Raw genomic sequence first — 18,908 nt, 5'->3', positions numbered from 1 at the left:
CACTTCATTCAAAATGTGTTGTTGGGGATTCTATTGATCTGTTTCAAATTAAACAAGCTAGAGGAGCTCCAATGAGTGTGTGGGAAAAAAGTTTAGGGGCTCCCTGTTTGCTATTTCCCACAGGGGTAGGTGGCCGCTATAATGACCGACCTGTACAAATACCAGCATCTGAATACAGGTCAACAAGGCCCTAGGTTTCAACAATGTGTTCACTATATACTCCCTATACATTCCATCTATATTTGAGAGTGACTTGTCAAGACTCTCTTATGCTGTGAACCATATTCTTAAAACAGGAGTCAATCTGCAAAATCTTTCTGCAAGGGGATAAGAATCTGGAGTACAATTTAATTAATCTGATGGCATGTCAATGTGGGACTAATGAATACAGAAAACCTAAATGTATGCTCTGAAACGTAAGTCCACCTACTTAGTTTGTAATGCTTAGTTCGCAGAGCATGTATGGGATGATTTACTAGAATTTCAAAGACATGCAAACTCTAACATAAAGGATACCCATTTGAAGACAATAAGCTCTTTGGATCCTGCTAATGCATGTAGGTATGTCAATCACATGTTTCATGCCATGCTGGGTTTTATATGCAATAAACCAAATCCTCCTCTTGGAGAAGTTATTGATTTTTTTTTTTTAGAAAAGAATAGCAGTCAAGGGGTGCTCCTCATATACAAATGCTCCTATTGATAAAGGATGCACCAAAATTTGGAACTGATACTAATGCATGTGTACTGTCTTTCATAGAACGGTATGTGCACCATTCCGGATGAGAATAGTGACAAAAGCCTATGACAGAAAGTTCAACGCTTTCAAACAAATAGATGTGAGAAGTTTTGCCACTGGAGATACAGATGTAAAGGGAAGGTTTATACAAGATGTTGTTTTGGATTTCCAAGGCCTGTTATTTTCAGAGAAAGGGTGAACAGCTTCTTGTCTGCAGTGAGGCACACACAGACAAGAAAATTACCTAAAAATACATATAATCTGAAAAGATCATAGGCCTCCAAATATATTAATAATTATAATCCTGCCATTCTGAAATAATGGAATGCAAAAATGGACATACAGTTTGTTGCAGACAATTCAGTTGCTGTTGCTCACTATGGGGGTGATTCTGAGACTGGCGGGCGGCGGAGGCCGCCCGCCAGTCTTCCCCCGACAAAATACCGCTCCGCGGTCGCAAGACCGCTGAGGGTATTTTGAGATTTGCCCTGGGCTGGCGGGCGGCCGCCAAAAGGCCGCCCGCCAGCCCAGGGCAAATCTACCTTCCCACGAGGACGCCAGCTCCGAATGGAGCCGGCGTAGTGGGAAGGTGCGACGGGTGCAGTTGCACCCGTCGCGTATTTCAGTGTCTGCTTTGCAGACACTGAAATACTTTGTGGGGCCCTCTTACGGGGGCCCCTGCAGTGCCCATGCCATTGGCATGGGCACTGGAGGGGCCCCCAGGGGCCCCGCGGCACCCCCTACCGCCATCCTGTTCCTGGCAGGAGACCCGCCAGGAACAGGATGGCGGTAGGGGGTGTCAGAATCCCCATGGCGGCGGAGCGCGCTCCGCCGCCATGGAGGATTCTTCCGAGCAGTGGAAAGTCGGCGGGAGACCGCCGACTTTCCGTTTCTGACCGCGGCTGAACCGCCGCGGTCAGAATGCTCGACGGAGCACCGCCAGCCTGTTGGCGGTGCTCCCGTGGTCGGTGACCCTGGCGGTCACCGACCGCCAGGGTCAGAATGACCCCCTAAGTCACTTCAAATCAAATTTCTTTATTTGGTTAGATGAATCCAACCATAAAAACAAATAAATACATATTTAATAAACAAAACAGATTAAAAATCACATATTTACAAAACTTAAAATATATCCAAGTATAATATCCCATACGAAATTCAAGAAATAACAACCTATAAAGAAGATTGAAGATTAAAAGGGGTTTGCGCTATTCTGAAAGGTTATGACTCCCTTCAAAAAGGACCCTACCCCGGCACACCAAAACATCAGAGACCATGCACAGCCACAAAAAGGCTGGGTGGTACTGCACAAAGCCCCTTTCCCTCAAAAGGGAGAGTAAGAATTGACACCTAAATGGAGCATAAAAGTCACAAAACAGAGAAAAATGGATCAAAGACTCTAGGGACACCCCATCACACAGACAGATTTGTATAGAATTTGAGTCAAACTGTCCCAGTGGGAAGCACAAATTGCTTCTGATTACACCTAACCGAAATCGCAAGATGAGGGTCCTTTCCCAAACATTCTGTATCACCAAGAGGTACATCTCTGGGCCCACAAACGTTTTTAACATTTGGAAGTCCCTCACCGATTTCTTCCTTAATTCCTCTGCCTCCCTCTTGGCCCCTAAAATATTAAGAAGATTCTCCTTTGTCCAGCGTTTATCAGAAAGTGTTCAACACTTTGGGGCATTAAACATATCTGGGCGACTAAGGGATATAGCAGCTTCTCTTATATAGGACAACCAGGGAATATCCACTGCGTGATCACGCAATACAGTCATGCAGGATTTCTCTATTTAAGGAAGAACACTCGTTTGACCAGTTGGAGATCCATAACAAAAGGGGAGCAATCTTAATAGCATCCTCTATAAAATCCAAATCCTATTCTACATGTGTACAAAAGGCAGAGGTGTTTTGTCCCACCCCTAACAGCCTTCAACAAAAGCAATTTTCCTCTGTCATATGTGCCCTACTAGCAGAGTACCCCAAAGTGATGCGCCCTACATTAGAACTGGAAGACATTTACGCCTGTACATTCCAGCAGGGGCTTTATCAGTTTATTACACACTCTTGAGGCAAACTCAAAGCTGGCTCCTACCGTGGAATTAAAACGCACACATCTCCTTGAGATACAAGGTTTCCAAGTTCCATTATCATCAAAAGTTACCCCATAAGTAGGGGAATTCCTGTACATGGCTTATTGATTGGTCGTTAATCTTCAGCACACCCACCCTACTCAGAGGTTTTCTCCAAACCATAAAATGTGATTTACTACTATTAATCTCTAAGTCTAGGTCAGACATAAAATTTCCATACAGTTTAACCACCTTGCGGAGACCATTCATGGTGCGGGCCATCAGAACCGCATCATCTGCATAAATCAGGACCAGGACACTCTTTCCATTTGTTTTGGGGACATCCTTACATTTTCCCACTAAAAAATCATACAGCCCATTTGTGTACAAAAGAAAAATGGTGGGGGCCAAAACACACCCCTGTCTAACACCCCTGCTTAGCCTGAAAGATTCCATGCATTCCCCCTCGTCCTACACCTCACAGTTGCATTTGTTCCTAAGTGGAGAATGTCACTTCATACATCACAAAATAAAAAAAAATATATGAAGGAAAAGGATGAAGGAAACGTGGAAGTGAAGAGATTTCTGCTGAAAAATCTTAGTGAAAAAATTATACAGTTTCAGCTTCAAAATACACTTGCATGGGGAGAAAAGCTCATTTGAGTGCTGTGACAAATTGAGTTCAGCTAACTTATTCTCTTAGTCTAAGGGAATTGTTTGGGTTAGTCTAGGCCTTGCTAAATTCAGTACCTAGCATAGTTTGATCCGGAGAGTACATATTTTGTAAAAACAACTATGTTGGATATGTACTATCCAAAAAGAAGTCCACACATCAAAAATGTGTGTCTTCATGAAATTCTGCAGGACTATAGGTACAAAAATGTTTTGGAAACCATTGATAAAGGCAAATATGGTTTTGTTAGTTGCAATGGTTGTTTGGGTCGGCATGAAAAAGGTACCTTAATAAATCATAGAAAACTTACTTTTCAAACTGCTGAGAAAAAAATCATTTTTCTACTTAGCACTTCTACAGCTATTCAAACCTTGGCGTTCTGACACAGAGTTACTTGGACATTATGACTTTTATGAAGACTCTTTCAATTCTGTAAAAGACAGCGTTGAGTGCCCAATATTTCCCAAATACTTGAAAATGTTGAATGAAGAAATTGAACAAGAAGAAACAATTGCTAGTGGCAAAGGATAATTTACAAAGCAGCCAGAGTTTCGGATCTCTTAGTCAAGATCCCCTTGGACAGCCAATAATGAAAAATGAAGCTGCCATAGTAGTGAACAAGACAGCAGTATAACGAGCAAAATAAGGAAATAGTGACTGGCAACAGTTAATAGAACAACTAAATGATGAGCAGAAAGTAATATATCTAGAAGTCGGAGAAAAAATACAGCATGGATTTATACATGAGAACAATCAATGCAAGTGTTCAAGTTTTAAGACAATTCTTTTATATGTCAGCAGGGAAGCAGGCACTGGAAAAGCTTTTGATTACAAACTGCACCACATATCTACAGAAGACTGCAGTCTCCATTTTGTTGTGTGTAGTAACAGTTCCTACTGGATTAGATGCACACAACATTAAAGGAATTACCTTGCATCATCTACTTATACTACTTGTTCCTTGCATCGTCTACTTATACTACCTGTTGAACACAATAACAAACTGGCATACCAAAAGTTATCTGGTGAAGCTTGTCATGAAATTTCTAGAGTGTTGAAGAAGTTAAAGTTTTTAATCATCGATGAGGTGAGCATGGTATCAAACTTAATGCTTGCCTTTGTGCATTTGGGAACTCAGCAGATATTGAAGACAGAGTATGATGTACTTTTTGGGGAAAGCATGAGATAAGCATCAGTGATTTTTTGCAATTTACCCCTCTAAAAGGACAGCCTGTCTTTAAGTCTCTCTTACATGAAGAAACTCATAATTCGTTAAGGAGCATTGGACATGTAACAATTTGGTTGAATTTCCAATACAAAGAACTAATAAGAAATGTGCGTCAAGCATTCATTATGTAATATGAAAATATTCTAAAGGATTAGGAATACTGTCAAAAGAAGGAAAACATTGCTTAGAAACGCGACTTATTAAGAACATACTTCCTTCCAAAAAATCTGCAGCACAGCTAAGGTTTTAATTTATTCAACAAGAAAAATTAATTGTGTGTTTACTGCCTGCTCTTCAAGAATGTACCTCTTTCAATGAGCAATTGCTACAACTGGAGAAAGAACAAATATGGGATCACACAACAATTGTTAAAATGGAACACTGAAGAGTGACATTATTGTTGAATAAGTAACTACAATCAAAATTGGATTTGTTGGAAAAGTTAGTTTAAAAAACTGCAGGATTAGAAAAGTGTTTACTTGCTTATAAGAACTATAGGGTGATTTTGCACCGGAATTTAAATGTTGAAGAAGGATTAGTTAATGGAACTATGGTAAAATAATTGATTTCATTTTGTATCCAAACAGGAAATGAGGTTCAATACTTAACAATTACATTTTATGATTTTGAAGGTATAAAACAGATAGCAAGGTCTGTTGCGCATTTCTTGCTTGTAAAAGACTTGTATGTTCACAGAAAGACGTTTCCAATATCTCTAACATATGCAGTAACAATACATACATAAGTCTCAAGGTCTAAGTGTGGATGCTGCATTTATTAACATTGGTAGCACCATATTCAAAGACATTATGTAATATTTTGCTTTGTCACAGGTTAGAACTTTGCCCGGCTTGTATTGTATACAGTTTGATGACAGCAAAGTAAATGCTGATTTGACCTGTGTGATAGAGGATAGCCATTGGAGAAGCCTGTATGCTCTTCATTTAGGACAGTACCCAGTTTACAAAAAGCTTAGAATATTTCGAAAACAAAAGACTTTGAAAGATCAAACTGATGTTCCTGAGGAAAAAAGGAAAAAAGAGAAGAAACAAGTATTGGAAAAAACAATACTTAAATGCTGGTGAAATTGTAGGTTACCTGTTCTCAAACATCTCTGGATTCAACTGCTATTCCAATGTAGTTCTCAAAGCACTCTTTTCTTTACCTACTCTGGTTCATGAAATTAAACAAAAAAAGGATTTAAGACTGTGCTCTGCACTTTTTACCTTTTAGAACACTTGTGTAGTGATTGAACTAAAATATATTCTGCATCTCATCTTAGTGATTTTGTAAATGTGTGCACTGGATCTGCGCATTTCACACAGAACAATTAAGAAGATGCACACATTTTTTGATGGTGGTACTTGGTATCTTAGAAGAAGAGATGTTAGCTACTGATAAACTGTTTGGACTAAGTTACTCATGGCAGCATGACCGTGAAAATTGTTCCTTTTCTTCAAAAACAGAAATAGATTCCGAACGATTTATCTACGTAACTATACCAGCCTGTAAAACTATCCGTTTTTGACAAATTGTTTAAAGATGCACCACAGAATAATAACTGCACAAAATGCAAGTCAGATCTGCTATCAACTTTTAACATAAGAAGAACTGGCAAGAATAGCATCTTTATGCTGCAGCGCTAAAATGCAGATGGAACTAAATTAGAAACTCACATTACAAATTTTAAAGCTGGACAAATCTCTTTTTGTGGAAAAACATATACATGTATAGCCATTATTTTTCATGAAGGACTGAATATTACATCTCTACACTTCACCATCTACTTAAAAAATAAAACTGGATCATCACAGTGTAATGATAGCAACGTTTTCTTAAAGCAGAGATTACCCTATAGACTACCACATTCTTACCTTCTGTTTCTTGAACCAAAGTAATAACAAGGATTACTACTTAAAACATGTAATACTACATTTCTGGGACATCATAAGGCCTACCGGAGGTGGTGTCTTTATAACGGATTTCAAATCTTCAAATCTAGTTACCTTTGCAAGAAAACAATAGAATAAATTGGAAACACAGATCACAAACTAAAAATCAGGACAAGGGTCTACTGAAGAGAAAATGGAATACTGCTTGACTTCTGTTTCAAGAACACCTGGAAAACTATAAAAATAATAACAATACTGGTGAGAGAGTGTAGCTTATATAATCTATATTAACATGAAATGCTTATGAATTAAGGTGTGATACTGCCACATAGAAACTATAATAATAGTAATTTGCTTAGATATGTACTTGAATTATGACCACGGAGAGTGGCCACCAACGTAAACGCGGACTAATAATAATGACCAAAATGTTTATGTTACATTCAAATGAGCTTATACTAACATTTACGCTATTAAATCTGTATTGAAAACCTCATAGGCCTTAAGTTAGCATGAGCTGCAGCTTATCTGCCTAGCTCTCATATTAAATGCATTTTTCTATTTTTCAGTGTGCTGACTCACAAAGGGCCATGACCCTGTTTATTCTTTTTCTTTGACTTGGAAGATGAATGTAACCATGTAGATCCGTTTCCCACTGCTTCTCATCGTATTGAAAAATAAATGTTAGAATAAATTGAAACAGTGTAGATTAATGTAATGTACAAGGTCATTCAAACCGATGAAGACAATGGAACTGCTGACCAAAAGATGTGCAAAGAATTACAAAGGGATGAAGTCACACCGGACGTGCCACCTCTGAAGACGTCAATTACGAAGACCAATCAAAGACTTGTAAAATAATATGGGGTGAAGATTAGGATTACCTAATGCTAATTTGATAGGTTAAAGATAGTGGGGTATAGCAAATGTCCAATAGAATTTTGGGGGAATGTACTACGAAAAAGGGATAAAAACCCATGTCACAGGAAGTCATCGGAGAATTAGGTAGGGAATGCTATTGATTTAATCCAGAAACTCTGTCACTCTGTTTGGTGACTTGAGATTTTATTAAAACCATCCTTGCCCTTAGTTTGTCCATTTGCACTTTCCTCCTTATGAGGGAAGTGCCCTTTGCCCCTTAGCTGAGTTCTGACTGTTGCCGATTTGACTGACGTCCTGAAGACAAAGACTGAACCTGTGCGCTGACCTAATCCTTGGAGGGTAATTATGACAATGCATTTGTAATTTGTCTGTTTGCTTTTCCTTTCTAGGTACCAACTGCTTGCTTTGACAGAGACCTTAGTTAGATGTTTTCCAAATTGATGTTCTAAATTGTTTTGCATGAAGCCCAACATGCAAATGCTAATCAGTGGTTAGGACAAGTGTTCACCAAAACTGACGCAAATAGACAAACGACTGACATTATGCTATGTTGAACTGACGCGTTATTGACACTCTGCTAAACTTGATCTATGTTCACGCCGTGCTATGTTTGTGATTCTCGCTTTAATGAAATCTTACCAAAGTTGCCATATCGTGACTATGCTATTATGTTTCTTGGTGTTGAGATTAACGCATTTGCTGCTAGATTGTAATTAATAGGGAATACATTTCATAAAATTCTACTAAACTGGTGTGGTTATTCATGGCTGTAAGGTCACGGTAGCGTCTCTGAATTGATTAATGACTTTGACTAAAGTGAAATGCATTGTCGTGAAAAATATTGATGACATTATTGATGTATTGCTTGATATGTTGATTAGCTATCTCGTCCTACGGTGTCTCTCAACTGGATCAAAAGATTCATTGGCCTAAAACGAGTCCTGATGTGTAATAAAATATCATAAAAGGACGCGTTAGCACTGGTATAGTCTACTCCTCTTGATTGGATTACCATATTTTATAACATCATGCGGACCAGCAAGGGTGATGTTTTTATATGCGTTTTCACCTACCACTATGATTCATACACATTATTTATATTAAAAACTATAATATACATTATATTATTTAACAAGTAGAGATAAGACAGTTTGGTAAATATTTGTAGTGAGTGTTATACATAGTAATGTTAATTTGAAATAATGTGCTATGTACTTATGACTTTTTTTTTTACAGTACATACGACTGTTTCCCCCCACTGCTCATTGATAAGTATCTAAACATACTTCTTTTATAGTGCAAAAGTATAGAAGCTGAGAACAGTGGAAAAGGGAACATGTGATGCTTAAATATATATATATATAATTGCTATACGATGATATACATTTAGGCCCTGATTATGACCTTGGCGGACGGCGGAGGCCGTCCGCCAAGGTACCGGCGCCAAATGACCGCACCGCGGTCAGAAGACCGCGGCGGCCATTCAGACATTTCCTCTGGGCCGGCCCAGAGGAAATGCCCCTGCAACGAGGACGCCGGCTCAGAATTGAGCCGGCGTAGTTGCAGGGGTGCGACGGGTGCAGTTGCACCCGTCGCGTATTTCAGTGTCTGCTTTGCAGACACTGAAATACTTTGCGGGGCCCTCTTACGGGGGCCCCTGCAGTGCCCATGCCATGGGCATGGGCACTGCAGGGGCCCCCAGGAGCCCCGCGGCACCCCCTACCGCCATCCTGTTCCTGGCGGGAGACCCGAATCCCTATGGCTGCGGAGTGCGCTCCGCAGCCATGGAGGATTCTGTAGGGCAGTGGTAAACCGGCGGGAGACCGCCGGTTTACCCTTTCTGACCGCGGCTGAACCGCCGCGGTCAGAATGCCCTCGGGAGCACCGCCAGCCTGTTGGCGGTGCTCCCGTGGTCGGTGACCCTGGCGGTCACCGGCCGCCAGGGTCAGAATGACCCCCTTAGTGTGTTTTGTTACCAATAGCTTTTTTATTGTGAAGCTTTAATATATTAATTTGAAACTTCAACTTTTATTTATAGTTTCTCTCTTTCAACAGATTAAATAATGTATTTGTTTGCAGTAATGTAGGTATCTAATTTTATCTTGCGTCATTCATATGTCATCCATACATATACTTTGTACTAACGGTTTATAATGCTGCAACAGCCATACAGACCAATGAAAATACACAATATCATACACATATGCATACTCTGTCATACCCAGGGAAACACGTATGCATACAGTAAAACACCCAGACACACACTGGTGCATACACTGACACACCAAGGCATATTTTGATATACACAATGACACACCCAGACAAACACTGTTCATACACTGACATTGCCAGGCAAAGAGTGATGCATACAGTAACACACCCAGGCTCACACAGCCTTACACTCACACACTCAGGCACGCCCTGACATGTATGCTGACATATCCAGACAGACACTGATGCATACACTGACATATCCAGGCAAATGCTGATGCATACACTAAGATAGCCAGGTAAACACTCATGCATACACTCATACACCCAAGCGCACAGTGACATACACATTAATCAACCTAAGCAGACACTAATGCATACACTAACATACCCAGGCAAATACTGCTATATACCCTGACATACCCCGGGACTCACTCATGTATACAAAGATACATGCAGGCATGTACTAATCCAGACACTGACACACCCATATAGGCAGTAATGCATACACTGAGACTTCCAGACAAACACTGATGAATACACTAACATAGCCAGATATTTACTTATCCATACACATACATCCAAGCACACACTGACGTACAGACTAACCCTCCCAGGCACACACGAACGCATACACAGACACACCCAGGCACACACTGGCATATACCCTGCAACATCCAGGGACTCACTCATCTATACATTGATACATGCAGGCACGTACTAATCCAGACACTGACACACCCAGATAGAAACTGATGCATGCACTGAGACACCCACACAAACACTGATGCATACACTAACATACCCAGGCAAAGAGTGCTGCGTACACTAACACACCCAGGCACACAGTTATCCATACACTGACACACCCATGTAGAACCTGACATGTATGCTGACTTACCCAAACACTGACACATACACTAACATAGGCAAATACACACTCAAGCACATGCTGAAATCAACTAAGACACCCAGGTGGGCATTAATACATACACTAACACACCCAGGCAAACACTGATGCATACAGTAACACACCCAGGCAAACACTGACACATGCACTGACACTCCCGGGCACACTCTGATATATACCGTGGCACGCCCAGTGAAACACTGATCTATATACTGATAAATGCAAGCACATACTAATCGACAGACTAACACATGCAGACAAACACTGATGCATACACGGACATAACCAGGCAAAGAGTGATGCCTACACTAACACACCCAGGCACACACGTATACATACACTGACACACCCAGGCACACCTGTATGCTGACATACCCAGAAAGACACTGGTGAATACACTGACATACCCAGGTAAACTCTGATGCCTACACAAACATAGCCAGGTACACACTCATCCATAAATCCATACACCCAAGCACACACTGACATATCGACTAACATACCCACGCAGACATTAATACATGCACTAACACACCCAGGCAAATACTGATGCATACAGTAACACTCCCAGGCAAACACTGATACATACACTGACACACTCAGGCACACACTGATATATACTGTGACACACCCAGAGACACACTGATCTACTAACTGATACACGCACTCACATACTAATCCAGACACTAACACACACTGATGCATACACTAACACACCTAGGCACACACTGATGCATACACTGACACACCCAGGCACACAATGATACATACACTAACACACCTAGAGACACACTGATGCATACACTGAAACACCTAGGCACATACTCATGCACATATTGAAACACCCAAGCACACACTGATACACACACTGGCACACCCAGGTACACACTAATGCATACACTGACACACCTAGGCACATAATGATGAATATACTGACACACCCAGACACACAGTGGCACACCCAGGCACCCACTGCTGCATACGCTTTCACACCCATGCATACACTGATACATACACTGGCACACCCACGCACACACTGATTCATACACTGAGGTACCCAGAAACACACACTGTCACATCCAGGCACACACTGACACACCTACGTACACACTGATGTATACACTGACACACCCATGTACATAGTTGCACACCGATGCACACACTGATGCATACACTGACACACCCAGGCACACACTCATGCACTCACTGACACACCCAGCCACACATTGATCCATACACTGACACACCCAGGCACACAGTGATGCATACAATCACATAAACACACACACACTGATGCATACATTGAAACACACACTGATGCATACTCTGACACACCTAGGCACACTCTGACCCATACACTGACACACCCAGGCACACATTTATGCATACACTGACACACCTAGGCACACACTGATGGGTACACTAACACACCCAGGCATACACTGATATATACACTGATACACACACTCATACACCAAGACATACATTGACATATACAGTAATATATCCAGTCAATATTAAAAACACAGACACAGCTCTTTGCAACACAAATATGGCAGTTCTAAGAAAAACATTTTTAAAAAAAATTAAGAGCAAAGTTCTTTTATTTTTTGTATTTTTTTGGAGGAAGGGGGAAAAACTGAAGAATGCAAAAACTGCAAACAATAACACTATATTCAAAACAGTTGCATGCTCGAAAAACTAGTGTTTTGTAATTCTAAAATGAAAAAAAAAAACTCAACATTGGTGACCCTACACCTTCTCCAACATAGTGATGATATCTTTGTTCTTTTTAATGACAAGTTCTTGGCACTTGCCACAATGAACTACCATTTATTTCAGTTCACTGCATGTAGGTGCAATAGAAATGTTTGCAGGTACTTGTCCACCACCAGAAGTTGAAGGAACACAATCCGATACAGCAATGGCTCTCTCCTTGACCCTCCTCAGATAGGCATGCTCATGATTGCTCATGATGTGCTTCCACAATGTGGACGTGCCATAGCTGTATTTTTAAGTGTCCCTCTGGAAAGCTGTTTGCTACACAGCTTACATTCAACATATCTGGCATAGGCTACCTTATCACCTGTTGGGACAGTGAACCAGACCCAGACATCACTTCCTTCGTGCTAGAACCTACTTGTTCCTGAGCATCTTCCTTCTGCTCTGGTGCCTGGGATATACTTGGACCACCAGCTTCTGCCATTCTTTGTCACCAGCTAAAAGATTTGCAGCCTCCTACAGTAGCAGAAAATGTGAAAGTGGCAGATTTGGGTGTGTTTTTTTAAATGTTGGGTGTGGTTCCTATGAACCAATAGAAAGGCAGATTTTTTTTTTGTCATCCAGCGACTTTGCGGATTTGCTGAGACTACACAGATTCACTGTGATGTTAAAATACCTTATTTATGCAGGAATAAATCAAGAGAAGCATTTAACAGCTTTCAAATGTGTTCATTCTTATGGTTTAATTTAATTTAGAGGCTCCCATATACACAAAATACTTTTGAAAAAATCACCACATCCATGGATCAGAATCCGCAGTCTTTTTACATCACGTGATTAGAACAAAACACATAGAGTTTGGTCATTAGACAATCTGCGGATCTGTGGAAAATACACAGATCTGAAAAAAATGTAAAAAATAAATAATACATTAAATGATGTTCAGTGTAAATTATCTACTCTGCATTATTGAAGTACCTGTTAAATTCCTTTTCTTCCTTCATATTTTCCCTTATTCTCCATACTTAGCTTCTCTATTTTTCTTACTCCATTTTCTATATTATGCACTATCCTTTCTCATATTATTACCCCTTTATCTTTACTTACATAAATCAACATATAATAATTCATTAAAAAATCACTGAAAAAAACAAAGGTTACAGGGAAGTTATAGATAGGAAATGTAATTTAAAAAACCTTAGAAATTCACTGATAAAACAAAGGTGATATGTATGATATAGTTTGTGTCACATTTCATTCACACAAAACCAGTGAAATTCAGCAGTTAGAGTTACCTGATCTAGCTATAACTTACACCTCCACAATGCACTGCTTGTGCCCCTCACATATTACATCAGTCATGAAATGGTCAGTGACATCACTGACAACATCTCAAATGACAGCACTGATGACATCATCCACAGAACAACTCACACCTCCATACAACCTCTCATACATCCACTCTTGCACTCACAAAACAACTCTTACACGCATTCAAAGACCCATATAAGTACTCACACACTCAGTCCCTCATCCTTAGAGCCACTCACACGCCCACTCACCCATACAGACACTCAAACACCCATTCACCCACTCATACTGCCATTCATAGACCCACTCACTCACCAGCATAGCTACCCATTCATCCAAACAGCCACTCAGACACCCACTCACTCACTAATACAGCCACTCACTCCCCCCGATACAGCCACTGACACATATACTAATTCTGCCATACAGCTACTCACATAACCGTTCACTCACCCATACAGCCACTCACACCCACTCACTCATATACAACTTACATACCCACTCAGTCACTCACACAGCCACTCACTGGCCTATACAGCCAGTCACACACTCAATCACTCTCCCATACAGATACTCACACAGCCTATTACCCACCCATAGAGACATTTACACACCCACTCACTCACCAATACAACCACCTACACACCCATTCACCCATACAGCTAATTATTCACTCACTTATACAAACTCACTCACACATCCATTCACTCACCAAAACAACTACTGACATACACACTCACTCTCCCATATAGCTATTTACACACCCAGTTATTCACACATTTAGGGGGTGATTCTGATTCTGGCGGGCGGCCAGAATTCCGCCCTCCATTATACCGCTCCGCGGTCAGAAGACCGCGGAGGGTATTATGAGTTTTTCCCTGGGCTGGCGGGCGGTCTCCAAAAGACCGCCCGCCAGCCCAGGGAAAAACTCCCTTCCCACGAGGATGCCGGCTCGTAATCGAGCCGGCGGAGTGGGAAGGTGCGACGGGTGCAGTGGCACCCGTCGCGTATTTCAGTGTCTGCAAGGCAGACACTGAAATACTTTGCGGGGCCCTCTTACGGGGGCCCCTGCCGTGCCCATGCCATTGGCATGGGCATGGCAGGGGCCCCCAGGGGCCCCGCGACCCCCCCTACCGCCATCCTGTTCATGGCGGCTTTCCCGCCATGAACAGGATGGCGGTAGGGGGGGTCAGAATCCCCTCGGCGGCGCAGCGAGCTGCGCCGCCTTGGAGGATTCTTAGGGGCAGCGGAAAACCGGCGGGAGACCGCCGGTTTTCCTGCACTGACCGCGGCCAAAGCGCCGCAGTCAGAATGCCCTGCGGGGCACCGCCGGCCTGTCGGCGGTGCTCCCGCCGACCCTGGCCCCGGCGGTCTAAGACCGCCGGGGTCAGAATCACCCCCTTAGTCACTCACATACCCACCCATGACCGAAACACCCGCACACACACATATATATAACACTTAATACTTAGCTGTACTTATCTGTAAAACACCTTTACCACACATATGCCTTTACCATTCATTCCTTTAAAACGAAATTTGTTGTAAAGGCATGCCTGGTAAAGGCATATGCCTGGTAATGGTATCGAAGTAATGGTCATGAATGGTTAAGACTGCGTTGAAATGGCTGTTTCCTAGTCAGTATCTGGATGTTTCTGAGTACACTCCTGCCGAGTTTCTTTCACGTTTGGTGATCTGGGTTTCAAGGGATGTTATGAGATAGTTTTTGTTACTCTCTTTTCACCTGACATATGACTTCACCATGCCTCTGATGGTGGCCTTGTCTACCGCTGATAGAATGATGGGGAGACTACCGAACCCTAGTTGTTGTGGAAGTAGATTCTGATTTCACTGGCTATATATTCTTCACATTGGGGGTCTGTGAGTTGCCAGGTGTTAAGTTCCCAGATGGGTTGGGGGCCAGAAGTGTATGTACATAGAACATTTTTATATATAATTATATGATCTTACCAAAATTAGTACTCTTTATCGACTTTGGAATACCAATACCCAGTGATGAATTAAATGAGCTATCTTACCTGATTATAGTTTGCAGGCACAATGCAAGGTAATATATGTGGATAGTTTACTCACTGCTTTACTCTCCCGGCAAATTATTAGGAGGTACAAAACAGTGTCGTTATGTCAACTAGTATTAACAAGTAAAGTAGAGCTCATGCCATGCAACACGAAAGTACATTCTTGGGACCCGTGTTTTACTTACATCAATGAAGGATGCGTTGATGTAATCAGTGTACTCTTGACCACGTTTCATTGAAAGAATCACCCTGTTGAAATCATCTAAAATACATCAAAATAAATTTAATGTTGATAGCCTTATGAAATGAAGGCACAGTTATGACAAGATGGTCAATATAATAGCTTACAGTAAAATACATGAAATACTAATTACTTTAATAATAAGAATGTGATGAAATAAAATAGGAGGACTTCTAACCCAAGTAACTTAGGACCAATTCAGATCAAGTGCAATGACAACAATCGAACAACTTGAGCATCTAGCAAGTGTGTCATTTTTTTCCTCTGCTGGAGTTCCCCCTGTGATTTCTGACAACAGCTTGCAGGAATGCTAATTTCTAATTCATTTGATTTCAGATTAGTGCCCTCAGGGTATTTCTTTGGGTGAGCTTTGAAATGAGAGACCCACACTGGTCTCCCTAGATCTAGACCTTTGGCTGGACATTTAATATTGTGAGAAGGTGCTGTGTACTGATTGGCAGTACCATCCTGTCAGCTATCTGGCTTTAGATATAAACCCCAGAACTGCCCATTACTCATTGATAATTTTCTGAACTTGCACCTACACAGTCCGGAGAGGGTGTTTTGTCTCTGCCTCTTCCCGGCTAAGACTATGCCTTTGGAACCAATGAAGATCTCCTGGTCTGCCCTACAACTAACTTTGGTCTGTAAGTATGTCCCTAGTAAGCACAGGCAACAGAGAGCCTGAAGAGAGCTGGACTGCACAGTTCCACTCACCAAATGACACAGGCAAGTTGCCAAGGTTTGAAACTCAGTGTGAGAATGCGAACATCCACAGAACCCCTCGAGCCCCTAGCCATGAGACAAGTGCAGAACGCTCGGGAGATCGTCTGCTACAATTGTCACTTTTAGGGTTGAGCGCAAAGCGCTCTGTCCCTGCTGTAATCTCTCTATGGGCTTGTAACAACACCCACCGCATGCCCATGAGTTTGGTTGGTTTATGGGCTTGCCTTTTAAAATTTGCTTGCTTTCATTAGTGGAAGGCATGCATACGTCACGCCTTTTCCGGTGCCAACTACTGAAAACATACAAGGATCCTTGTTTTCCGTATGGTTTCTGGACTACTTTTTTCTATTTATTTCCTATGCAGCGTGATCTCGCTGGGCAGTAGTCGAGCGCTTTCCATCACATTGACCCTGTTACATGGATAATTGCATTTTTGCTGATAATATGTTTGACTGCGAGCAAACTTATGTTTTACTTTTTATGTTCAATTTATGTGTCAAGAAATGTCCAGTTCGGAATTTACAATGCAAATAGTTCTTATCCAAGCAAATGCGAGACCCATTGTATTGCAAATGCTTGTTTTTGTTTTTTGCAAACAGGATCCCAGAGATGTTTTAATGCATAGGTAAAATGGGATCTGGCACGAGGGTCCCACTCTTTCAGGGGTCCCCTGATAAAGCCAGCTGTTTTGCAGAGTCTTGCCCTGATGACCTTGAAAAAATGTTAAACAGTTTGTTTTAAATAGTGTTTCCCTTTCATTTATGCTTAATGTGAGTTCTGTGTGAGAATCTATTATAGACATATTACAGACAAATGTTGTGCTTAGTTTCATGCAACATCCATGAAAACATGTCTTTCAAATCAAAATGGGAGGGTGTCACAGAGATTATCTGCAGTAAAATTAGTGAGCTGCTGATGTGTTACAATATTGAAAACACACTTATCTATCCCTGACTATTAGATGTAACAACTTTAGAATTTGAAGGAGTGTGTCTGCGCACTGTCAGTGCCCTGGCCAAAAAGAGCATGAAAGAGATGAATTTGCATCATAAATTTAAAGCTGCTCCGACCTGGGCCCTAAAAATATGTTCGGCCCCAGACCCCCAGAATCCTTAAGATGTTGCTGCCGTATCTAACAACTTGGTACATTGTCAGCCATGTGTACTCTTGGGCTGCAGCTACTGTGTGTCTCGTGCCGGCACCAAGACTGGCATATCTCCAAAATTGCCCAACACACACATAGGAACTCTGACACTTCAATCGATGGTTGCGTTTGCCTTCTATTGCATGTAGAACATTTAAAATCTGTAATGTGGGAACAGAGTACATCACATACACTTTTGGACTGCTGCCTATAGTCATTAAATGAAACCCATCTTTGGTTTTGGTAGTTTTGTATTGCAACACTCAACATCACATTGCCATTTCAGAGGCGCTGTCGCCGATATTTGTGTGTACCATTTCCTATCACAATCCGAGGCCTAATAAAGACGCTTTTGAACCCAAAGGGGTGTGACTGCAAGGTAAACAAGCATTTGCAATGCAACGGGTCTCGCATTTATCCGAGTTAGAGCTATTAGCAGTTGTAAACTCCCAACCGGACTTTTCTTGCATCATTAAATGGGAAAAAAAGTGTGTGATTGCGCTGTTACAGTTCACTCGTAGTTAAGCCTATCGGCAAAAGTGCAATTAACTATGTAACAGGGTTGATGTCATGCAAAGTGCTTGACTTCTGCCCAGTGAGATCACGCTGCGAAAAAAGAGAAAAAGAAGTCCACAAACTAGACTGAAAACAGCGAGCCTTGTATGTTTTGAGTACTTGGTCGCTGAGGAGGAGGGCTAACCACCGGAAAAGGCATGACATATGCATGCCTTCCACTAATGAAAGCAAGCAGATTTTACAAGGCAATCCCACAAATCAATGAAAGACACTGACGTGACACGTACGGGGCTCCGAGCCCTTTTCTAACTACTACACCGTTTCACAAGCTATACGCATACACAAGCGCATGCTAACGCAGGCTCAACCCTAATAAAAGGAGGAAGGAGCCTGTTTATAAAGCTGGACATTCACTTACAAGGAATTATCTGGATGACGCGGGCTTTTTTCATGTTGGCCGGCAGGTTGCCTGTTCTCATGTTTTCTTTCATTATCCGTACGTTGGTTAATTTCTGAAAGAAACATTAAGCCATCAGTCAGTGTACAAGCAAGGCAGACCTCCCCACAGACAAACCAGGCAAACAACCAGTCTACTT

The 18,908-nt window shown here is 41.7% G+C and overlaps 1 protein-coding gene across 2 annotated transcripts in view; it reads right to left on the bottom strand.

Annotated features, from left to right (window-relative positions):
- PTPRE (protein tyrosine phosphatase receptor type E) overlaps positions 1-18,908 on the bottom strand; it is a 939,227-nt gene that overhangs the window by 124,429 nt on the left and 795,890 nt on the right. For both annotated transcript variants that reach the window (XM_069239717.1, XM_069239718.1), the window contains 2 exons: positions 18,731-18,824; positions 15,871-15,947 (listed from right to left, as the gene is read on the bottom strand). In XM_069239717.1, coding sequence (XP_069095818.1) covers positions 15,871-15,947; positions 18,731-18,824 — 171 coding nt within the window. The remainder of the gene's footprint in view (positions 1-15,870; positions 15,948-18,730; positions 18,825-18,908) is intronic.

This window comes from Pleurodeles waltl, chromosome 6 (assembly GCF_031143425.1).
Source record: "Pleurodeles waltl isolate 20211129_DDA chromosome 6, aPleWal1.hap1.20221129, whole genome shotgun sequence".
NCBI lineage: Eukaryota > Metazoa > Chordata > Amphibia > Caudata > Salamandridae > Pleurodeles > Pleurodeles waltl.
The sequence above is the reverse complement of the archived record's forward strand: the minus strand, read 5'-3'. Positions and strand labels throughout refer to the sequence as shown.